The sequence below is a fragment of the Spermophilus citellus genome (assembly GCF_964194105.1).
Source record: "Spermophilus citellus genome assembly, chromosome: 1".
NCBI classification, from domain to species: domain Eukaryota; kingdom Metazoa; phylum Chordata; class Mammalia; order Rodentia; family Sciuridae; genus Spermophilus; species Spermophilus citellus.
In genome coordinates, this window is record NC_138182.1 from 159,602,802 (window position 1) to 159,627,201 (window position 24,400).

The 24,400-nt window shown below is 46.5% G+C and overlaps 1 protein-coding gene across 4 annotated transcripts in view; it reads right to left on the reverse strand.

The window, feature by feature from the left end:
- Positions 1-1,210: 1,210 nt before the first annotated feature.
- The window catches only part of MACROH2A1 (macroH2A.1 histone), a 70,532-nt gene continuing 47,342 nt past the window's right edge, over positions 1,211-24,400 (reverse strand). For 2 of the 4 annotated variants that reach the window (XM_081291184.1, XM_081291183.1), the window contains exons 6-9: positions 18,860-18,959; positions 12,446-12,535; positions 9,977-10,151; positions 1,211-1,978 (exon numbers count right to left, since the gene is read on the reverse strand). In XM_081291184.1, the coding sequence (XP_081147310.1) occupies positions 1,813-1,978; positions 9,977-10,151; positions 12,446-12,535; positions 18,860-18,959 (531 nt within the window). In that variant the 3' untranslated portion in view covers positions 1,211-1,812. Of the gene's footprint in view, positions 1,979-9,976; positions 10,152-12,445; positions 12,536-17,051; positions 17,143-18,859; positions 18,960-24,400 lie in introns of all 4 variants that reach the window. The other 2 variants (XM_081291186.1, XM_081291185.1) reach the window with 1 other exon arrangement.

Here is a 24,400-nt window from a genome sequence, read left to right on the forward strand (position 1 = left end):
AACAACATCAGGCTCGAGATCCCGCAGGGTTTCTCCCCTCAAATAATTTCATTTTTGGCAAATTATACTAATTGCAAACTTGTCTTGTGAATAGAGGCATATGTGCATTTCAAGAAATTCCTAGCTAGATGCAGTGGTGCATGCCTCTAATCCCAGCCACCTGGGAGGCTGAGATAGGAAGTCTGCAAGTTCAAGGACAGCCTCAGCAATTTAGTGTAGACCTTCAGCAACTTAGTGAGAGCCTGTCTCAAAATTAAAAAGGGAGCGGGGGTGGGGATATAGCTCAGTGGTAAAGCACCCCTGGGTTAGAGCCCCAGAACCAAAAAATAAATAAAATTAGATTCCTTGTAGTTCCATCAATTTTTTAAAAGTAGTGATCCCTTTCTTTTTCTTGCTTTAAACATGAGGCTGACATCAGAGAACAGTTTTTAGTCCCAGTTTTAAAAGTTAACTGGGTGGTTTGTTGGCTTTCTTTCCCTGAGTTTCATTAAAAAGAATTTCTTCTATGTGCCCACATCTCAGGGGCACAATGTACTTTGGATTATTCAAAGTTTAGAAATATTTAGGTGATTATGGTAAATAATTCATGCAAAGCCTGACAAATGCAATTTATTCTTTTGTGCAATCAGAGCAGAAACCTGAGGCCCTTTTCTCTAGGTACTTCCTAAACCTTTGAGCGACATCTAGTGGAAGATCTTTGAAAAAATACAGCATTTACTCCTATGATGTTTCTCTTAAGTTAAGGAAATCCAATTCACTGAGAAGCTATGTAAACCTCAGATCCATCTAGATCATTTGATGGTGGACAGAGATGTTTCTGTCTCTGAGTCAGAAACAGCACCAAGGCCAAATGGACTCCTGGCACTGATTAGAGTGTGCCATTAGGGGCCCTATCTCACAGGTTGGCATCTGCGCTTGAATCTGCTTGTCACTTATTAACAGTGTGGTCACAGGCAAGTTACTAGGTAGGTCTCAGTGTTCTCAGCTATAAAATATATCAAATAACAGGACCTGCCTTACCGTGTCATTATAAGTGGCAAATGGTACCCTGAGCTCTAGCCTGCCATTTGCCCCTAACGTGGCTATAGATACATTCCCAAGAAGAGACTTTACATGAATCCTCTGCAAATTACCAGGGGCCAGCAGATGGTCCCTGCCCGCCACCCTTACAGCTCATAGGTATAATAACTTGAAACATGCCAGTCGCAACAACAGTTTAACATTTTACTAAATCAATTCACACAAATTCCAAATTGCAAATATAATTAAGGACAAAGATTCTGTTCTGCCTTTTAAATCTTTCATTTTCAAATCCATCATTAAGACAAAAAGTAAACAAAAATTAGGTCTGTTGCAAATTCATTATTTTTTTTCTTCTGAGGAAAAAAAAAAAAGAACAATATAGTAAAAAGAACGCCACTGGGTGTACAATAGAGCACCACGACACACGGTTACAAATGGGGCTTCCTGGCTTCTGCGACATATAAAAGGGACTGTTCTCCCCACTGCTCTGCGTCAATCAGAATTTCATTAAAATAAAACTATAAAATCTCCTAGGTTACACTAAGTCAGACACGGTCTGCAACACAGTGCTTAACAACAGTAATGCCAACTATCAGTGCTAACATAAAACATTTTAGAAGGTCAAAAACAATTAAACTGGAAACCAAAACCTTATTTTCCCTAGATGAGCAAAACTGAAAATGAAAGGGTTCCTGCCTCCCAGTAAGCGTGAAGGGGAATTTTTTTCTTTATTTTCTTTCAAATTGGAGGCAGGGGACAGGCTGTGGGCTGGTCCTGGAGTTCTTCAGCCTAGTTGGCGTCCAGCTTGGCCATTTCCTGCACGTAGATGCCTATACTCTCACTGTCAAAAAGCACGAAGTACACCGTTTTGATGGAGGAGGACATGGTGGACACGAAGTAATTGGAGATGGCCTTCAGAATCAGCTGGGCTGCCGTCTGCTTTGGGAACCCGTTCCTACAGGATAGAAAGCAGGCAATCAGCAACCAGGTGGCCACAGTGGTCCTCCCTTAGGTCTTCTCCTGCAGAAGGTCCTCGAGACCATCTGAGCATCTTGCCCCATGTTGTGCCAGTGTTCACTGAGCCCTGTGGCTGCTTGTACATGGGCATGAGAAACCCCCGTACCCTAAAGACTGGGGGCAGGCAGAGCGCTGTGTGGCACAGGAGAGTGCACTGTGTGCCTCCCAAGAAGCAGGCACCCAGGTCTTCTGAAAGACAACCAGCAAGTGGCAGGACAGTGTTTTGTGAAGTGCATTAAGCTTTCCAGGGGTGGCACAAACCCTCTTCTTTTTCCCACGGTGCCTGCCTCTAGTGCTGTCCCTAAGCCACACAGCTAAAGTGGATGCCATCCCTGAAGAAGGCTGAAGGTTCTCTGGGAAGGTGCTGACCTCATCCACACATGCAGGATGATCTCTTTACACTAGCCTTTAGATTCGAGGCTGCAAGAGCCACTGTCCCAGAATCCAGCCTCCAAAACACATCAGCCAGTGTCACCCCAGAGGCCAGGCATCAGGAGCTAAGAGCACAGAAGAGCTCTAGGCTGAATGAGCTTCTCATCCCAGAGTCTCCATGCATTTCCATTTAAAGTAAATGTCACATGGGGAGGCAGGGGCTCAGAATTTAAGATGAACTCAGGATGGGGAAGATTGATACTCACTGTTCTGTGTGTGTCTAAGGCTGTTCCTAGTTAACACTGTGTACACATGATCTAGGGCACCCCGAGGAAGGTGACAGTTACCAGATAGCTGGCCTGGTCTGGTGGAAATAATCAGGACGTGGAGGCAGGCCCTGGATTCAAATCCTCTGCTGACTATGTTTTATGGTTAAGGATACTGAGGGCAAGAGTCTGGGGCCAGCTTTAGGGGGATTTCTTTGCTCACTGGAAGATTGACAACTAAGCCCATGGACACACAAGCATCTGAAACGATGGGCCAGCCTATCTCTGCCGGTCACCTCCTTCAGGTAGGGTGCCTGCTAGCAGGTAGGCAAGTTTTCAAACACGAGACAAGAATTTGTTACAGCACTTTTAGCCTCACTTGCTGCATGCCAGTGAGTTTTGAACCATCTAGTGATCCCTTGGAGAGCCACAAACATCCTACTGTCAGTGCTCAGAGCCTTGCACACTCACAAAACTGTTCTGTGACTTGCTTTTGATAAAACGTGGCTTTATCCACAGCTTGAATGGTGGCAGGGACATGTAGGGAGAGGGTTTTCTTTTATTTTGGGGGGTACCAGGGATTGAACCCAGGGTTTACACATGCTAGGGAAGTGAGGGAAAAGGGCCTTGATGAGAGTGGGCAGGTCACTTGTCTGTCACCCATGCCCACTCTCAGATCTGAAAGCTCAGCCAGGCACAGCTGCCATGACCATTTTCACAGGCAGCAAGGAGCACACGGGCTAGGTTATTTGGAACAAGACACAAAGGCTAGACTGTCTGGGAATTGCTGGGGGAGGTGAATGTGACCTTTCATTCGAGGAGCATCTTCCCAGCTGTGCAGGCTGCTTCCAGCTGTGGCTGGGCTCCTGTGTCCTGCTGCAGACTATAATGGAGCCAAGGGAAGGATATGGGCTTTTGAAGTGGACTGAGCTTGGGTGTGTGGGGACTGACAGCACTGTGAGGAGCTGTTCTCTGCATGTACTCTGCAAGCTCTGCACTCTCCCAATGACAGTGCCTTCCTGCCTATCTCCCCTCATACCTCCACAGGTGAACTGGGCTGAGGGAAGGCATGTATAACTATCTGGAGTGGCAGTCTGTGGTATGGCCCAAGAGTTATGGCCCGTCTCCTTCTGTCTGCTCAGCCTGGCTTGTGTGGCCCTGGGACAAGGCTGCAGCCCTAAGGCCTCCCAGCAACTGGTCTGCCTGGGCCACTGCAGCTATAGCCTTGGCTCTCCCAAGCTGGGTAAGATGTGGTTGATATAGCACACACAGAAAATGTGGCCCTGGGCCCCTGTGACCGGGAGGCCCATGGTTCTCCATGGAGCACAAAAAGTGTTCCAGTCACTCATGTTGGTCTAGCAATTTCTCACACAGAGCCTCTATGGCTCTGCAATTCTCTGTGTTAGACCCCTGAAAATGGGTTTGTGACTTTTAGTGAGGGATGTTCTTTCCTATTCTTCTACATCAAAGTTCTCAAACTATAGCCGGCACCAGAATCATGAAGAGCCTGTTGAAACAGCTTGCTGAGTTTCTGATCTTGCACATCTGGGGACCACACTTTGAGAACCCCTGTTCTACACATGGCCAGCATGGATTTTTAATCTGAGCTTACAAAGTAGGCCCAAAGGTTAAGGATGCACAACTGGGGAAAAAGGTATGGAATAGAGGTTTGGACCTGCAGGGCCCTCACAGTACCTTTCTGCTAATGGAGAGCAGGCTGTTCTGTCAGGATGTGCCAGGCCTTGTCCTTAAAGGTTAATTTTGGGTGAACATGAATCAGGATTTATTTGTAGGAAAACTCTTGCTGACGAAACCATAACCTAAAGCAGGAGCCCCTCCATGAGACTGTGGCTGCTCTGAACCATGCAGGCTGCCAGGAAGGAATGGAAAAGAAGATGGCCTTCCTGAAGTTTTCAGGCAGGAACCCCAAATATTTCCTATTTCTACAATTAGAAGCATTTATAACAAATTGGAAGTTGTCAGATGCTCTCAGTGCTTTATATACCCAGCCCTGCACCCTCAAAACAGGGGCAGCTGGGGCATGGCTCAGATGCACAGATGCCCTGACAGCCCCACCCTCCCAGGCCAGAGAAGCAAAGCAGCTAAGAGCTCAGGAGTTCCTGGTGCCACCATGGATCTGAGTGCCCGTGTGTGCTGGGGCCTGGTCTCTGTCCCATGAAATGGAGAACATGGAGTATGGAAGAAGCTGATATGTTCACTTACCAGGGAGGTGCAGTCCTCATCTAGAAGCTAGTGGTCTCTGGGGATCCTCTCTAAGGCTCACCCAGTGGAAAACTGCCCTCCACCCCAGGCCTTTGACAGGGTATCTTTTTGCCGTTGTAATCACCCTGTGCTAACAACGTTGACCTCAGGCCCCCAGAGAGAAGCCCTTCAACCTGCAATGCCCTGTCTTCTTGGAGGGCTGCGGGCCTGGTTGGTGGCCTGTCACAGCACAGTACATCACAGGCTTCCTGGTGCAATGCCGCCCCACTGAGCCCCTTCTGGGAGCAGCCTGCCTCCTGGCTTCTCTCATCTTTGGCTCCTTGGCTAGCTGGGTTCCCTTGCAGGTCACATATCCTTTTAAACAGGGCTATTCCTGCTTGGCCAGGTCTACCTCCTCGGCTCAGGCCGACTGCCTCTGTGACAGTCACCTGCCCTGTGGACTGTTTGCCCTTCAGAAGAGATGGGATGCTACAGAGCAGGTGAACGTGAAGGGCTTCTGCTCCAGAGTCAGACTGGGTTTGACCCAGCTGCCCTCAGGCTGGGAGTGATCTTCTCTAAGCATCAGTTTCCTCAACTGGTTATACACCATGGGGAAGAGCATGCTGGGGCCACCACCAGTCCCACCCGTATGTATGCCCCTCTCTATAGCCCTGCCCTGTGCTCATGGCATGCACTTCCAGCACGCAGGGCTGGGCCTTGACTACCCCTCCCCCAGCTCCTAGAGCCATGTCTGAGTGTCCCCTGGCATCATTCCAGTTGTTTCTGGAACAGCCTTTGCTGAGAGTCCTAGCCCCTGTTTCCCTAGGCTGGTGCCAGGGGATCCCAGGCTGTCGGGGTCTGGTGTAGTCCTGGCTCAGCCTGCTCAGCAGTGGTTGGGGCACACACAGGACCCCTGTCCTACTTGGATGTGCAGGGATGCTGGGTTCACAAGGGCTGCACCCCAGGAGGATTCAAGCTCCGCTTGCTCTGTTAAGTTCTCTCCCAGTGTGGAGCATCGCTAGCACCCTGTTGAGATCTCACCTCCAGGGAAAAAGGCTCCAAGCAGATGTCCTGGAGGGACAGATGGGAGTTGGCCCTTGATGCTGGGTAGGGCAAAGGCAGACTGTCTTCCTGCTGGGCCAACCCAGTCTGATCATCTTGGCTATCTGGGAGATGGGAAGGGCTGGAGGTCTTGGAAGCCTCGCTGTCACCCTACGTGTGGATCACTGCTGCTAGAACAGGTTCTGTTCTGCGCTGCTGCTGCTTCTGGTCTTTACTGTCCTCCCAGCTCTGAACTCAGTGATGGCCTGAATGTATGAATATCCCCCACCCTGAGGTGAAGACCAGGTGAGTCATCAACTGACAGCAGTGGTGTCCAGAAGGGCTAATGGGTCCTCTGTATTCAGGCAGCCCAAGGATGGCCTCTACCATTTCTCACCTGGGCTCACAAATCAGCTGATGGGGAATTTCTGCCAGCTCAGAGGCTTGGCATTGGTTTCTGTCCTTTCTCATTAAAGTCAAAGATGAGGGGCAAGGAGGCTGAAGGCCAGGTCATGTAGAGGTGGAATCAGGCAGAGCCTGCAGGCAGGGCACCCAGGGTTGCCTAGGGCGTAGGCCTTGAAGCCAGTGGCCTCCCGCAGAACCTGGCTCTGCATGGTCCTCAAGCTGGGTGACCTCAGTTATTTAGCTAAGCTTCAGGTACTTTGCCTTTATTTATTTATTTATTTTTTTATTGGTTGTTCAAAACATTACAAAGCTCTTGACATAGCATATTTCTTACTAGCCAATCCCTAAAAAACAGGTACTTTGCCTTTAAATGGACATAGTGACATGTCGCCTCTTGGGGCTGCTGTGTGACACTATAGCTAAAGGCTTTACCTCATAAATTGTAGGTTGAAAAACACAAAGGGAGCTTTCCTTTTAAGCTATAAATCTAAGGAAAGTTTAATCAGAGCCCCCAAACTGGCCCTTCCCTACGTGCGCTCAGCAAGGGTTACCTCCTAAGGTCAAACAGCTGAGATGCAGGGCTGTCCACTGGTATTGTGATTAAAATGGCTTAGGCCAGGGTTGCACATTTGCCTCCATTGAGGCTGAGGAGCTGGAGGCTGATGGCTCCATGAGAGAAAGTGACCCTGGCTCTTGACCATGTTTGTATTTCTATTGTTTTAGTTCCAACGTGACTTTTGTTCCAGAGACACTGGATGCCACAGACGAGCCGAGCCGTCTTATTTCCCTTGGAACCCCCCTGATTTACTGCTGGCTCTGGTGTAATCCCATTCTTTCCTCATGAAAAGGAGGGCAGCTGTCTCCCAGGCTGCAGCAAGGTCTGCCTGACAGATGTGGCTCAGGGAGCCCCACACGTGTGCTGCCTTTGGCATTCCGCCCTCTTAAAAGCTTTAGATTGATTATTTTTAAAAACTTTTTACTCCATGAAAAATGTAAATAAGTTTGTAATAACAGATGCTCTTTTATGGGAATTACTTTTATGCTTCAATTAAAAATTTCCCAATAGCCATATGAAAGAGCGTGAAATTATTACCGCCAATAAAGGCTCCTATTGCCTTGCTCTTCGGAAGCACCTTTCATCAGGGTAGATCAAAGTGCATCCGAAGCACTAATTAACTGAGCCACAGAACCATCTGTGAGGAAAGGTAATCCCTATGGCCTGACTTGAGGTTAAGGCAGGTCAGAAACAGAGAGGTTGATTCATTTACCAAAGGTTACACAGTACCATGCTGGCAACCCCTACCCTGCCTGTCAAAAAAAAAAAAAAAAAAAAGCCTTCTGTAAGAAATGGGGGAATGAGAAGGTGGGATAAGCAAGGAGTATGGTTACTCAAGCTCTGACCCAGAAACATTTAAAAGAAAAATGATTTTGAATCCACTTTGGGACTGGCCTTAGCACCTATAATACAGCTCCATCACTCAAGGGAAAGTTGAGCTGCTGAGTGCTTGCTGACCAAATTATGAAGGATACTTGTCTTTGCCAGGTGCTCTTAGAGCCAATCAAAAGGGCTTTTAGATATTTTAACTCTGCTAGCCTTTGATTTCAATGTGTATTTACATGGTATTGACTTTTTAAAAGATGTTTCATGTATGCTTTTTGTAAAAAAAAAAAAAAAAAGGGACTAGAATGAAGTACAGTCACTGAAAATAAAGATGGCCGTCCAAACAATAGGAAAGCGAGTGGAGTCGGCAGCTCTCCACCGTGCACTTCTGGAGGTGTAGTTGGGTGTGGAGTGTGTGCATGCATGGACGCAGGTGCGTTTGCTTGTCTTCTGCTCAGGAACCCTCCTGGCGCCCCATCCACACACCATGGAGCTGTTGTCTCCAGCCTCCTTCAGCCAAGAGGCCTGAGGAGACGTGCACTTGAGCAGAGCGGAGGTCATAGGGACTTAACTCAAAGAAGCCCTGGTGCGCCAGGCCCACGGTGCCCAGAGCTGCGGCACCAGAGCAGGAGAGGTGAGCCTGAGGGTGGCTGGGAGGCCACATCCTGCTGTGCTGCCCTTGCTGGAGCGTGCAGTGCAAGGCTCCCGAGGAACAGGGTCAGGTATAACCTAGTGTCCTCTCCTTGGTGGTGTCATCTGGTAGGTCTTGACATCTGGTGTGACCACCTGGGCTACAGAAAGTCCTGGGGTGGTGGTGGCAGTGCCTGTCTGAGGTATAATGTCTAAGTAATGTGACAGAAAGTCCATTCAGTGAGTGTTGTCTCTGTCACTTGAAGCACTGGACCTCAGTGCTGGCAAAATTATGGGGCCTTTCCAAATGGAAAGGAGAAAACTCCACTTTGCCCTTGTGTGTGCGGAGAAAAGGGTAGCTTTCGACACAAAGGCCCTGGGTCTGGGCCTGCCTGGAAGGACAGTGCAGCCCGGGGTTCAGGGATGTCAGTGCTGCTGCCCCATGGCTCTGCCTTCCTTGGGTTCTGGGAGGGATAGAAAGGCAGAAACTCAAGAAGGCTTGGGAGCCTGGGTGGGATGCCCTGGGCACAGCGGCAGGTAGGTAGTCCACTTGAACTATACGACTGCTGACGTGAAGTCTAGGCCTGGCCCCTGCTGGACCCAGAGTCTAACAGCTGCAGCCTCTTTAAGAACTTTCCTTGGGTTTCAGGGTCCAATTCAGATCCTGAGCCTTCCAGATCCAGTGTCTCAGAACCCTGGCAGGGAAGATGCTGGAGCTGTGAGGGGCCATGGGCCCCAATCTCAGAGGCGGCATTCTCCTGACTGACCACGGACCCTGTGTCACAGCAGGTTTCTTGAAGCACTCTCCCTCTAAAAACTCCTTCAGCTTTCCGAACACCCTGAGACGTTACATGGAGTGGGGTTGGGGAAGGGGGTGATTACTAATTACACCTGTTTTCAGAGTGGGGGTTCATTTATATGCTGTGAATCAGCTGGTGAGTGGCCAATTCCAGGCCTGGCCCCCAAGTCACAGTGCAGCACTGCCCTGTCAGAAAACCGAGAGGCTACTTGTTAGTTTGGGGGTGTGTGGCCAGGGAGGCTGTGGGGGTGCAGCTGAGGCCTATCTGCATCTTAGATGCTAAAGACTAAACTCCTCCAGTGGTGGCCCTCTGGGTTGTCTCAGGAGCAATCATGCTGCTCCTATAGGCCTTGGCGAGTCTACCTGGGGATAACCTGAAGGCTGGGAGGTGGAGCAGAGCGGGTCATCGGATCACCTAGAGCAGCAGAACAGGAGAGGAAGGGGCTTTGGGAATAAAAGAACAGAGATAAAGGGCTTTGCCCAAGGCTGTGGTGGCTTGGGGGCAGAATTATTGCTTTTAACCTACTTATTATAAGAAGATCACAATCTTAGTACTCCTATGTCCACACCTCCCATCCTCTCCACCTTAATCACCTCTGTGATGACATTTGCTATCATAATTCAAGTTTCATAGTGTCCTGGGGCCTGTCTCTCTGTGACTGCTCAGTTGCCCTTGCTATTGATTAACACTGGCATTCTTCCCTTGCTCATGCTCTGGTCTCCTTGACCAAGGCAAGGTCTGAAGCAGCCTCAGGAGGCCTTGTCCACAATGACAGGGTCACAGTTAGGGGACACAGAGAAATACAGCCATGACTGACATGATGACAAGAGTGCCCATACCTGCCGCTGCCAATAGATGGAAATGCAATAGATTTCAGCTTCTTATCATCAGCCAGGGCCAAGCAGTTTTTCACGGTTTTTTCCAGAAGTTCTTCACACTTGTCTGCACCCCAGACTGGACTATTACAGTGGATCACAAACTTGGCAGGCAGGCCATGGCCTGCACTGACAGCAGCTGGAGGGGACAAGGCAGAGTGCACATCACAAGATGCCAAACACAGGTCCGCTCTCTCACTTAAAGCATGCACTACCCGGGCCTCTGCTGGCCTGTGTCCACAGAGGAAGGCAGCTGTCTGTGGGGTGGCAATTCTAGCATCAGCACAAGCTGGAAACTACTTATCCCTTGGTCTCCTCATTTGGGGGTGGTCAAGCAAAACCCACCCCTAGAAAGCTGGCACTGGATGTGTGCCCTCCAAAGTTTTAGCCCAGACGGTAGTGAGCACTGCCTAAGAAGTATGCAGGATGTCTGGGCCCTATCCATCTAATGCGACCCAATGTGTCAGAATTTTGCAATGACTATGATTTATCTCTACGTCTTCCAGACACCATTCAAGACAAGCCTGCTAGGAGAGAGTGTTAAGCAACATGATCCCCTCTCTGTGGCCATCCTTCATGCATGACTGATCCTGCCTACTTGTGGCAGACCATAATAAGGGCGCTAAGATGCAACTTTTTCTGTGCCTGGAGGAGGAGCCCATCTCCAAGTACTCATCTCCTCAGAGATCCACCTTTCCCTTGTTAGATCTAGGGACTCACATCTGCCATATACAGGAGCAGCGATGAGCCTGTTCCTTTCTCCCATCCACAACATGCTCCATAAAGAAGGTGGCTCCAGGGCCAGCATGTCTGACAGGTTCTGTGTGCTAATGTCTCTAACCCACTGCTACAGTAAATACTCAGACCTCTTGGTTTGATATGTATGTATGTTTGGTATGTCCAAAACCCACTTTGAGGAATACCTGTCAGCATTGTCCAAGGGATATGGGTTAAGACTGTAGCACTAGGAGACACAGGAGAAGTGATCTGTGGATGGCACTGCACTGTACTGTAGAAATAGCTCTAAACTAACAAAAGTGGGGTCTGGGTGTGAGTCTTGGTTCAGCTTGCTGACTGGGTTCACAAACGGGGCAGCATTGCTGACCTACAGAAACTTATGATTAGGAGGCTTAACTCACTGGTTTGTCCATATTTGAAGTCACTGCTAAATTATGCATGGATGGCTGGAAAGAAACATGCTAACAGATTATCTCCAGGCAGTGGAGCAGGAGTATATTTTGTTTTCTTCTTTATAATTTTTATAATATTTTCTAAAACAGCTCTTATATACAAGAACAAAATGTATTATTATTAAGTAAAATTATCTTGAACCATGCTAAATCTAATGTGTTTGCCTCAGCTGTGGCTCTCTGTGTGTGGGGGCAAATGTGGAGGGCCACAAGTGGGGCTCAAACAGGAGCACTAGGGGGGGAAGTCTATGGGCTGATACTGGCAGGGCCTGGGAAGGGGAAAGACCAGCAGCTTGTAGCTGGGTAGCTAATGCTGTGTGTGCACTTCCTTGTGCAACATGGAACTTTGGTGCAACAGTAACTTAAAGTTACTGCTCTGCCTGTCATGCCCCTTATATGCAGATCAGAAATGGCAGAGCAAAGGTGAGACTCAGGTGAGCAAAGGGAATGCTGCTCCTTCACTCAGATCAGGCCTCAAGACTAGCCCAGGATGGGGGTCATGTGCAGTCACTGGGGAGAGAGGGCCAAGGCCTGGTTGGCCAGCTGACAGAGAGCCTGTGTGGACATCATGTAGTAATTACTGATGTCCATATTGAGTTAAGATTCACTTTAAAAATAGAAGCAGGATTTACTGATAGAATGGGTCCATGGAATAAGAAAAGAAAATTGGAGTCCAAAGTGCATGGACTCAGGAGGCCACTGTCCTGCATGCCCGACTGATCACCTAAAATTCTAAAATTCAGGCGTGCAGCTGTGAGAAGCACTCTGCCTCTAGATTTAAGCAATGTTTCTGCCCATGTCAGGCTCGAAGTCATTTTATTTCCTCTCCCATCAGGAAAGGCAAATTAGAAATATGCATTTCTATGTTTCCCACTAAAAACACAGGTGGTTGGGTGAAAATTATTAATTTGCATCTGCTACCAGCAATTGTTGCAGATGGTTCATTATCACTGTCTAGAATTCCCAGTTTGTAGATTTGCCAAACTCAGTTTCTGTAATTTCTTAAAATTTGATGCCAAGCTTATAAGAGCTATTAACTTTTTTTTTTTTAATTGCAAAGGTGAGTTTCACAAACCTTAAGCTCCCTGACAATTTGCATGTGATAAATCTCTAAGTGGTAAACCTTATAGGGCCCTCGCCCCGGGAGATATATTTGCACTGCCACTCACCTCTGAACTCTAAGTCATCTCCCCAACATAGCATGTGACACACCCAAATAAGCACAACAGCTTCCCCACCTCACCTCCAGCTACTTCCAAGGGCCCGTTCTTTTTCCGAAGTTCCAGAACAGCTTCCACAAACTCCTTGCCACCCTTCTTCTCCAGCGTGTTTCCTAGACAAGGACAGGGTGGGATCAGAGTGCCATCCTGTGCCTGCAGCACACATAGACACTTAGCATGTCAGGTGATTACGTACTTTAAATGATCTGACCAGCTAAATTTCCATAAGGCTGCAAAACAGGAACTACGCGTTGGCTCAGTCAGGAAAGTGAAATTTAGAAGGGATTTATCATGGGCCAGTTACCACCCTGGCACTGCAGCCTCTACTCACATCTCTCCTGCCCCTTATTTGGATCTGCCTCAGTGATGCTGCCAGAGGTGTGAAGATGCCTGTTCTGCATGTTTTACATGGGCACAGAGCCCAGTTGGCACTGACTTCCAAGGCAGCTGCCTGCCCTAGGTTTTCTTCTATGTCTCTGGGGAGAAGCCCCAAATAAGGAGGTCTGTGAAGGAGGAGACCATGCCCCTATCGAGCAGCCACCTCTCCTCTTGGCAGGAGGCCCAGAAAAAGTGTTCATATTTGGCCCCCTTTGGACTAACACTGCATGCTTAGTTTCTATTTTGCAGCTTTGGTGTAATATGTGAATAAAAAAAAAAGGCCTCAGACAGTATTTTCTTAATTACACTAACGATTCAGAATCATTTTAGGGAAAGGAGGGTAACATCAGAAACAGAGCTTAAAGATGAACTGGGTTGTATAAAAGTTTGAAAAGAAGGCTAACTGCTCAAGATCAAATTTGAAACAAAATATGGTGCTTTTAAGAATCGGGGTGCTTGCTAAGTGATCATTTACATCTATGAAAGTCAAGTTCTCAAACCAGGTCACTAACACCTATAAGAACTTTGGGTTAACATCTCACGTGGGCTAAAAAGCAGCAAAATTAGTGACAATATCACCCTTTAAAGTTTGGCCAGAATGGGGTCTGATTCTTCCTTAAGCTCTGTTTCCTTAGTTTTGCACATTTTAAAGTACTTTTCCTCACATGAGGATAATATACTCCCCTTAAGATTCACCATATGTCTTGCAAAATTCAAGGTGTATCTGGTGTGATTCTGGTAAGGAGGGTCAAAGTATATCAGAATGCACCAGCCCCAGCTCTCTTTGGATTCACTGGGTAATGATGGATTATGTCTATTTATCTTAGTAAAACCTGCCTCATTCACAGGCTTGTTCTGCAGAGGTGAATCAACCCCAGGAAATGTCTGGAAAGAAAAGCAAACAGCCAGGGCACTGTCACAAATAAGACAGAACCAGGGATGATGGCGGGAACTGAACCTGTTGCCACCCTGCTGCAGGAAGTCAGGGGTGTGAGAATGAGCATGACTAGCAGCCCCCTGCCTGTGGGAGACTCTTGGCGATCTGAGGGCTAGGTTTCCAAAGGAATAAACTTTGGATCCTGTGTCACTTATCATTAACTCAGACTGCTCTTATCCCTTTGTCCTGAAAAGCAGCAGAAGCTTTACATGGCAGAAGCTTTACATGGCAGGTGTCACAATGTCACATCCAGAGACTGTCACCTGCTGCTGCATGTCTGTAATAAAGTTAAATGTCAGGGGTGGCAGCTGAATGAGCCATGTGCCTGAGGGAGTAGGTTCTGGGCCTCCTGACCCAAACTCCACCCATCAGGAAGCAGATACTTTGGAAGCCTGGGTTCTAGCCTGGGCAGGCTTTATTCCTTCTGAGGTTTGTCCTAGCTGGGACAGGGTCAGTGAGGGATGTGGGACTTGACCTTGGGCCCAGGTTACTTGTGAGACCCCAATACAGGAGTGCAAATCAGCTGGATCCCAATACTAGTTTTCCCCTTTAGCCCATTCTCAAGCTTGGGGAGATGGGGTGACAAATATGCCACAGGCTGGATTATTTAAGGTTCTCATTCTCTATCATATCTACCCTTTTGTAAGAACTGGGAAATTTGGAAAATAAAACAAGATCAGCACTGTATTCATGAAGACTTTCTAAAGTACAAAATATTTCCTAAGAAAATGGGCTGATTTTTAATTAAAGGTGTTTTATCTTAGGAAGAGTGTTTACTTTAAAATTTTTACTTATAATTAAATATTGCTTTAATTAGAAGTGAAATTGCAAGTTAAAATACACTTAATGCATTTCCCAAACTTAAAAAAACTGAACCCTAGATTGCAGGCAATCAACCCAGTCAGGACTTGACTCCTACACACACATATGTATGCACATGTTCATGTAGACACACGTGTACTTTTTAACAAGAAACAGGCCCATTTTCAACCATATTGTCAACACTCTTAATGTAAGACTCTTGCTTTTTAGGCTTAACTTCAGGGTTAATCATAAAGCAATTGGCTTATTTGCCCCCAAGCATAAACATGTGTTACTCCCATGAGAACAAGAACATTATTTCATGCTTAGAAAGCAGGCATAAGTATCAGTGTTCAAAACAGCCTAAGCGAAAATTTAGGCTTGGGCAAATGTCAGGCTAAGCCTGTGGTCTATTTCACTGTTAGAAAGAACTTTTGATGGGTAAAAGTTAATCACTGGGGCTAAGCATTCCTGCACTCGAATTCCTTCTTCCAGCAGTCTCGGGACTCAGGAATTCACACCGAAAATGAGAAGTGGAGTGGTTGCTTCCCTAGCTTCCTCTTTTCCCCTCTCACACATCAAGGTGGGAGCTGGAACCAATTGAGGCCATGTATGAATCTGGTTGATGGTTGTTTTGGGATTATACGAGACATCTGGGGTCAGTTCTAGTTTGGACTGGGTTGCCAGGCACAACAAGCACAGAGGTGGGCTTTGGAAGACTGGGTTCCAGCCCTGGCAAGGTTTATTCCTTCTGAGGTTTGTCCTAGCTGGGACAGTGTCAGTGAGGGGTATGGGGCTTGACCTTGGGCCCAGGTTACTTCCTGACCCTATGATACTGGTGGCTGGGCAAGCATGACAGAGGTATATAAAGCATTAGCAACATTGTTAATCCAGCCCCACTGACAGCTCAGAAAGGACTGGGCTTTTTTAGGGGCCTGTGTCCTAGCTGGGTGCCACCCTGTCTCAAAGCCTCCAGCTCTCCCCCAGGCCTGGATAATCCTGCTGAACATAGCCTTTGGTGGGCCACAGCAAGTTGACCAATTTTCTCCTCTCCTTGGTCCTGGGTGAGATCCTCTTGCCCAGGGAGCTTCATAATTTCCATTATCAAATGCTCTGGATGGCAGGATGAACCCTGACCTTCGTTCCCCCCAGTTAAAAAAAGGACTAGCCCTTTGCTGTTCATTTATTTATTTTCCTCCATATAAGTACTTCCCTCTGATCAAGTTTTCATTTGGTTAAGAAAAGAAGCATCTTTCTCTTAAGCTCCCAGTCTTAAGAGCTATTAAACTCCTCTAAAATCTTATGAAAACAGAGTTTATTTTAATTGCCTACAGTCTGATTTCACTTTGGCCTTGACACAGATGGCAAATCCGGACTTTCTTATCCAGTTTGTCTTTCCATCCATGTCTGAAGTCCAAAATGCTCAGGACAGCAAAGAGCCTAAATCCTGTGGTCCTGGTAAGACTGAATGGCTCCTCTGCTAGTGACACTGAATAGAACTGGGCAGCCACAGGGTGCTGTGCTTTGTATATCTAGTGTCCAGGACTCAGCAAAGTCCTAAGTTCCTCATCTGTCATAATGACTGTACTTGGCACTTGTCAGGAATGTCACTGTTCTCTTTGGAAGCTGTATTTGAATACTGAGAATGCTGTTCTCAGACCCAGCAAATGTATATATAAATCACATCTGCAATCAGAGGGAGACCATAAAGCAAGCACCAGCCACAAGACAGACACCAGACAAGGCACTCTGCCTACAGTTCATGTAATTCTTATTATTACCAGTTATGGAAACTGAGGTATCCAGGAGTTAAGTGGCTTTCCTGGGCCCCATAATAACCAGAAGATGTTAAGGCTAGGATTCAAGTTACTCCTAGCTAGAAATTAATTTTGGGATTACCATCGGATGCTTCATTACATAAGCCTTTCAGCATTATTGGAGAGGGGCCTTGATGCCCACACTGTGAATCCACTGCCACAGGATGTGCCTCCTCAGTGCTCTCTGCCTTGGCCACACTAGCTAGTGAGCATGCAGGGAGGAAACCTACATTGGGTTGCCAGCTTCCAGAGGAGAGGAAGGTGCCTTCTGGATCTAGAATAGCTGTCTAGGGACTTCTCATCATAAGTGAGGTGGTTTTCATACCCCTTGTCCACTCTTTACAGGGCACAGAAGTGGTCTTAGAAGCATGTGGCCCATCTCACCATATCCTCCCTAAGATCTCTATGAACCCAGTCTCCAACAAAGCTGTGCCTCAGGAAGTAAGGGAAGAAATGATGCTGCTGAGCCAGTTTACAAACCAGAAGTGCCCACTGGTGAGCTGCATGATGCACCCTGGCTGACAGCTAGCTGTATTTCTCTGGTTCACAACCCAGGGACGGGAGGCCTTGGGAAGGTCAGGACAGCTGGAAGTGTGAAATGAATGCAGCCCTGCATAGCTGTCAAAGGATCAAGCTGTCTGCGGCGGCCGACTGACCATGCACACACACACTCGGCAGCACCCGGCTAGGCATTACCTACTTCACCACCGATGTAGAAGTCAGTGTTTGTCGGGTGAACGACAGCATCACTGTCGATCGAGGCAATGTCAGCCTGTACAACTTGCAACTATAACAGGTAAACAAATGTAGATCAACTGTGTTGGACCGAGACCCACGCACAGGCACATTTACTAATGCCCCAATGGCAGGGCTGTCCTACCTGGTCGATTCCAACATATGAGCCCAGGGGGCAATCAGTCCACGCAGTGTGCGCACATGTGGATGGGGGTAAGGACAGGAGGAGGAGGAGGAATATCAAATGTGACATGTTTAAATTAAACATTTGAATGACAAGTCCAAAAAAAGAGAAACACACATGAGATCATTTCCAAAGGTTAAAAGAAATTAAAACAACAAATGCCCCATTTCACTTCGCAAAAACCTGTAACACTGGCACCCCACTGAGAAGGCTACTAAAACATGGCATCTGCTTTAAAAAAAAAATGTGGACCATCAGGCCAACCAAAACAACAAGTTTCTCCATTTAGTCTGCAGTAGTCAACTTGCAGGCTTTGATGTTCATTCTTGTGGCGTTCACCATTTTGTCTGCCTTCAAGGGGAAGCTCTCAAAAACCTGAAAACAGTACAGATGTGTGTTCAGGATTGCCTTCATTCCCTCAATGGGTAGAAATACTTTTACAGGCCTGTCTCTTATTCTAGTAAATCTTATTTTTATATATTTTAATATGAAATGTACTTTGAATATTATCTTTGCATTTTTTACTTTTTAGCTTGTGGCTTTTTTAAAGTATTGTGTGAGGCAGTTGGAAAAACAGTTCAAGAAGGACATTTTAAGTCTCAGTCCCAACATCTTCAGCCCACTGAAGCCTATGACTTCAGTTTGGTTTGTGTGGAGTGGGCCCAGGCTGCGTAATAAGCAAGGCATCTGCCATCTTACAAAAGTGGCCACAGCTGGGAGCTAAAGGAACACAAAATACACTGTAGTCAGTGTTAGAATGACAATGTCTCTGTGGGTATCTGCATAGCCTGGGAAGGCTCTCTACCCCTAAGGGGACAAGCGGCTTTAGTGCCCTAAGTTGACAATTCCTTATATGAAAAGATGAAACAGACACAGGACACCTGAGGAGTACCTCTGTGCTTGCCCTAAACTCTCTGCCCTTCTGAGCAGGAGATACCATGGCCCTGAGGCAGTTTCCTTCACAGGAACACATTCAAAGAGATGCTGCCCTTCTATTTCATATCATTGTCTTGGCCAAATAATTCATTAAGGGGCATTTAGCTATTCAGTATTTTCACTATAGAAAAAGTGGGAGACGTGTCAGTAGGTGGTAAATTTGGGACAAGCCAATCTGCTTGTAAATGAAAGACAGCTCAGTGGCACACTAATGTAGCGTGTCTTCCTTTTCAAGCTTTGAGTATCATTGCTCATCAAGGCTTAAATGGAGAAACTATCATTTTGTAGTTACCTGAGACTGTTCAGTTTAAAAAAGAAAAGGAAAAAAGAAACAAACAAACAAAAAAAACCCACGTATTTAAAAATCCACCCCAAGTAACCAGCAGTCAGTTTGATCATTATGGAAGAGAATTTAGATGATAAACATTGCAATTGCGGGGAATGTGGCCAATCACACTCAAGGAAATACATCAGACTATTTCCATTTGGGACAGCTTGAAGTAATATTTAAGGTCTGTACTCGAAGGTCAATCAAGGATTTGAAAATTTGCCTTGACCATTCTGGAGTCTGGGTGGATGAAAGTCTAAATTCTGGGTTCCATAACTTTTCATCTGACAGCTGGTGGTGCCGAACCCCATCCCCAATTACCTAGGTCATCTTTAAGGTCAATGTCAGCATTGGTAGGATTGATTATGGCCTCCACCTCAAAGCCGGCTAAATTACTGATTTCACTGTGAATAAGGTTCAGCTGAAAAGAAAAGCATGAGGTGGAAAATAACAGGAGAGCCTGCAAGTCGCAGAGAAGTGAGCCCTGGACACAGGTGATAGCAGTGAACACTCACAGTGCACTGGGCATGGAGGGAAATAGGGAGGCGCTGGCTAACATAATCCATTTCAATCAGAAGACTCCAATGTCGCTTGGGGTGCTGAAAGGAAGCAAGCTAGGCAGAGTGCTCACAGCTGTGGGGTGACGCCTAGGTCAGAAGGGAAGCACAAGGTATTGGGGGGATTGGCTCTCTTTGGAGGAACTTGTGACCTGGGGACCAAAGTACAGCAGCTGTCAGGACCCAGAATCAGAGTGCTTAGTGCCAGGTGGCACCTGTGACTGTCCTCGACCCTGGGCACTAGGGCAGTGTGAAAGGGAGTAGTAACTGGCTTGGTTATGCCCCTAGTAGCTTTGCCATTGTCTTCCAAGTGGCTATGGGTCTTTAAGGCTGTCCCATCACTGTGACTGCTGGCTGGTGGGTTCCCCTCCCCTGCTCAGGGGTGACAAGGAACAAGAAGTCTGTTGTTTAATGACTTAATTTTATTAGTCATGTAATGCTGAAGTTCTGGTGGAACCCAGGAAGAAAACAGCAGTGCTCCCGCAGCACAATGTCCTAATAGTTTCACCTTGTTGGTCAAGTCAGAGTCCCTAGTTTATGGCTTATGAGCAGTTTCCTTGAGGCTGACCAGTCATCTGGCTCTTTCTGAAGACCCCCTGACTGTCTTCTACACTGCTGTTCTGTTGCCAAGGCAACCCTGAGCCACTGAATAAGAAAGGAGTGAGTTGTGGATTTGGCTGTCCTGGCCCTACTTCTCCCTTCCTTTTCTTCAGATGCAAATATCTGTAGTAAGTTTGCACGTGCCTGCCCTCTGTCCTTTAATAAAGTTTCTTCAATGATGTAAAGTCCTAACAGCTACAAAAAAGTGCAACACCTAAGCAGCCCACAGAGGAGCTGGTACTCAAACCTACCATGACCAGGCTGGGAGAGGGACTGTGGCCTGTGGGGCCCAGTGGAGCAGGAGCTCTGGTCCTGGTGCTCACTCAGATAAGAGGCTGTACAGACTCTGGGCAAAGAGGCTCTTGGTAACTGAGCTCTGAGCTGCTGAATTTCCAGGGTCAAGCATTTTGTTAAAAAGAAAAGAAAACAAAACAAAACAAAAAACTTGACACGCTATAAGCATGAGAAATATAAAACCACGTTTGATTCTTAGAAGGAGCCAGATTCTCAAAAAGGGAACTGCTTACTAAAAGTTATTCTTTAGAAGAAAGCAGCTGTACAAATAAATTTGGTTACACAGTTAAGAAAGGACCCCATGTATGCCCTGTCACAGGGTGGTGGCCCTCATTTTAAGTTAAAAACTTAGAAGAGAGACTAATTTTCTCCATTGGACTTTCTGGGCTGTTGCTCCTGTGCTCAGTACCACAGGCTGATTTAGGGGACACGTATATCCCTGAATCTGGAGGAGGCCTAAGGGGGATCTCAGCAGCTCAAGGCTATGGTGCCAGACAGAAGCACAGAAAAGAGATAATTAGCATAGGGCCAGGCCTGACCATTGCCCTCAAGGAGAAGGGGTATGAGTGGCAGGGTTGGAGCATCAGGGTAAGGCAAGTGAGCCCTCAGGATTTAGAATAAGGTGGTAGGCTTTACTATGTTATTTAGTATTGAATTTAAGTCCTAGAAAATGTAGTTTATAAAGACTCAAACTAATCCCTGCCCTACCAAAAATATTAAAAATTAAAACATCTTACACTGTGTGAAGATACAGGATGGTGAGTGAGGGAAGCAAAGGAGAAAAGGGGAAAGAAACACTTGGCATGGCATGGATGGTTAGATTTTTAAGTATATACCTGAAAGATTTCTTTTTGTTAAAAAACAACCACACATCCTTAAAATTCACACGATCATTTTCAATTTGTATAGATGCTTCTGGATTTATATTCAGCTATACCTCATTGGAAAAGCAGCTACTTTTATGGTCTCTGATTCATCTAGCCAGCAAGGGACCTCAGGAGCCTTCCTCTGATTGTCCTAGGGAAAAATCAGTCTCTGTCCAGGATAAAGGAGTTTCTGGGAAACTGTGCAGACTGACTTTGCTGAAGTGAGGGAACAGCTGTAAGCCTAACTCAGTTCCTTGGAGAACTCCCAGCTTTCTCTGGACTCATATTCTCTTCTGACCAGAGCAGCCTGCTCCTAGAAGCATGGACCACGGTAGCTCAGGTCCACTACTGCTCAGCACTGGGAACTCCCAGCCAACCAAGTGCTGTTTTGCTCTCTCACTGACATCTGAGGATGAGGCTAGAGTTGAGATTGTCTAACTGTGCTCTACTTTGTGTCAGGGCTCAGCAGAAGTTTTCAGGTTATAGGGTTGAGCCACAAAATAGTTCTACTGGTGTAAAATATATGTGAATATGAAATTTTAAAAAATCCTCTGGACTTGAAATTGTGTGCTTGGGATGGGAAGGGAAGAAGACAAATTGGTTCAGACACTTTGGAAAGACAAATGGGTAATCAGCTTGGGCAGGCTGGACAGTGGAAAGAGGCCAATAGTGAGATGATCATAAAAAAAGACAGTAGTTTCCCTAGACAGGAGGAAAACCCCAAGCCTGGGGGCAAATGGACCATGTATGCACAAGTCTGGAAAAGACTCCACAGTCCAGCTGGTTACACATAAATACGCGTAGTGGAGCCAAGACACCCCAGCCATGGGAGGCCTCCTGTCAGTCAAAGCATGTAGACATATGAAGTACATGCAGAGGATGGGTACTTGTGGGTCACAAATCAAACTTCTGGGCAACTGTGGGAATTCCCAAGAACAGTTTCATTTGCCATGGAGGAGGAGGATCATGAACAATTTCAGAATTTTAATAAGGTGGTTACTTTGTCCTATCGTTGGAAAAAATGAGAAACTAAGTTTTAAACCACAGCATGGGGAATTTAAAACAGCTGTGAAGATTGTTGGCCACTGGAGAGAACAACCACAGGGTATTGCCAACTACAGAACAGAAGGGCATCCCCTTGGCTGTAGAGTTGGGAGAAAGGAACTGAGCCCAACTAGCTTCAAGATCCCTCCCATGGTGGAGGTCTGATCATCCTAACCTCAGTGGCTCTGCTGTAGCCAGTCTGTGATGCCTGCTGTACCCAAGTTTTTCCTGGGATGGCTATAGTCATATTAGCACTGAACATGAAACATCCTCAGATATAATTCTGAGATGAAATGGGGCTCTTGGTGGCTCCCAGCCAACCTGGTTCACCTGGATGGGAGGCTGGCACCTACTACATAGGGCAGGCCAGGAGGCAGTCTATCACTAATGACAGGAAAGAAGCAGGTGGGCTGCAGCTATAGAAGGACACACAGCCTCATTGACCTGACCTATTTGGTTACAGGAAATAGTAAAATCTTTTTTTTTTTTAAATACAATCTGGTCACAAATTCAATTTTAGGAAATAAAAGTGATTGTTAATGATAAGCTGAATAACATGCTGGATCTAGCTACAACCGTCAAATTTTGGTGTCCCTCATAATGGGCAAGGAAAGAAGCCTGGCTGCTCTCATGTATCTGTGCTAGCCCCCCCCCCCCAAAATGCAATTCTTTTTCTGTCCCCAATGTCCACTTCCACTAAAGGGAATGGGAAGTAGGTATCTTCCATGGAATTACTTCTAGATTTCTTAAGAGAACTGTGCTTTCCCTGGGGTCCACATGGTGGGCGGGGGGCGGAGATGGGGAATGAGTGAGGAACCATAAAACTTGAGCAGGTTCTAGGAGGCCTGCTCCTGAGCCACTCTATGGTTCCCTAGTCGGCCTCACAAGTTGGTCATCTGCCAGAGTGGTGGAAAAGGGTGAAGGGCTCCTTCTCACTCACTGCTGCCTCAGAGCTCCCTCTTTCCATACAGCTTTTCAACACCAGAAGAAGTGGGCATGATAAGGGAGAAGAAGTCCCTGGGCCCCCATATCACTGGCCTTTAATGGCTTCCAGTGCTGAAGCCATGATCCTGATCATTTGAGAGTTAGGGAGACTCACACACCCTCCTTAGACTGCCTTCCCAACTGCTTCAAATAATATTGACTCTACCAAGAAACCTAAATCATTTACTACCACTGACACAGATTTATAGATAGACACATTGGAAGTGTTTTTCAGCAATAAAACCATCAGGTTTTAAAACCTCTGAAAAAAGGCTGCAAATCTCAGTTGAACCACGAAGCAAAAACACTTAGTGGATTCAGATTCATAGCACTGTTTTCTTTTTTAAAACAATTCAACAACGTGTGTGAACATTGGGTAAAATCATAGATTAATGAGGGCAATCACTCCAGAGTCTTCAGTATGTGAAATACATCATTAACAACAACAATTAGGTCCCTGCTCCTAAGCCCTGGGCCATTTCCTCCTGTGAGTAGCTTAGCAACTCTGCCTTACAGGGCTGGAGCAAGCACAATATCACCTTTCTCCACTTCAGTTTGCTTGCAATATTCAAGCACTGATTTCATTGTCACAGATGGAAAAATAAGATTCATAGAACACAGGGTACCATACAGTCATCATTCTACAGTATCCTTTTGAAACATTTACTAAAATCCAAATCAAAACTCATGTCTGTAATAATAACATTTGCAATGTGCTTTGTGTAAAATTTTATATGAGTCAGTTTTATGACTCTTGCCCCTTTTATACCACATGCAATGATTTTCACCTGACAGTAATAGCCAATAAAGGGCCTGAGAGTACTGCTTCAGAATAATGCTCTGAGGGCTGGGGATGTATGCCTAGCATGGGCATAGGGGTTCAATTCCTAGTACCCACCCCTGCCAAAATAAAAAAAAAAAAAGATAATGTTCTGAAATATAAATGCTCACTCCTTTTCATGCTGCAAGAGTATAAGGTTCCAGAAAGGACAATGGCATCTTAGTTTCTAACACTGGTGCCCAGGCTGACTTGATAAGCTGCTTTATTCTGAGAAGCAACACTTGGGAAGATGCAGCTTGCCCTGCTAACAGGTGCCTGCCCTGCTGGATATTCAGGGCACTTCTTCCTGGGTGCATGAATTTTAGCTCATTATGTTGTAAGCACATTTAACTGGAAGGATAGTTTCATGGTAGCTAAGAGAACAAAGCATGTGAGATGTGACAGAAAGCTGTCAGCATCAGCCCCTTCTCTTACTGGTGACCATTTTACAGCGGGCTCCAGCTCAACCAAACCTCACCAAAAGCCAAGACATCTAACAGGCCCTTTAGTTTCACTATCCAGCCCAGTGCTTTCATTCTCCTCATTAGGCAATATGTCTAAATTATGGAGTATTGAGATTTTTCTATGATATTTTGGTCCTTCTTCCTAGCCCTAAGAGTCAGTATCAGCCAGATCTGCACTTTTTTATTGCTGTGGTGCTTGCCCTGTGGCCTGTTAGGAAGAGTACCCAAAAGGG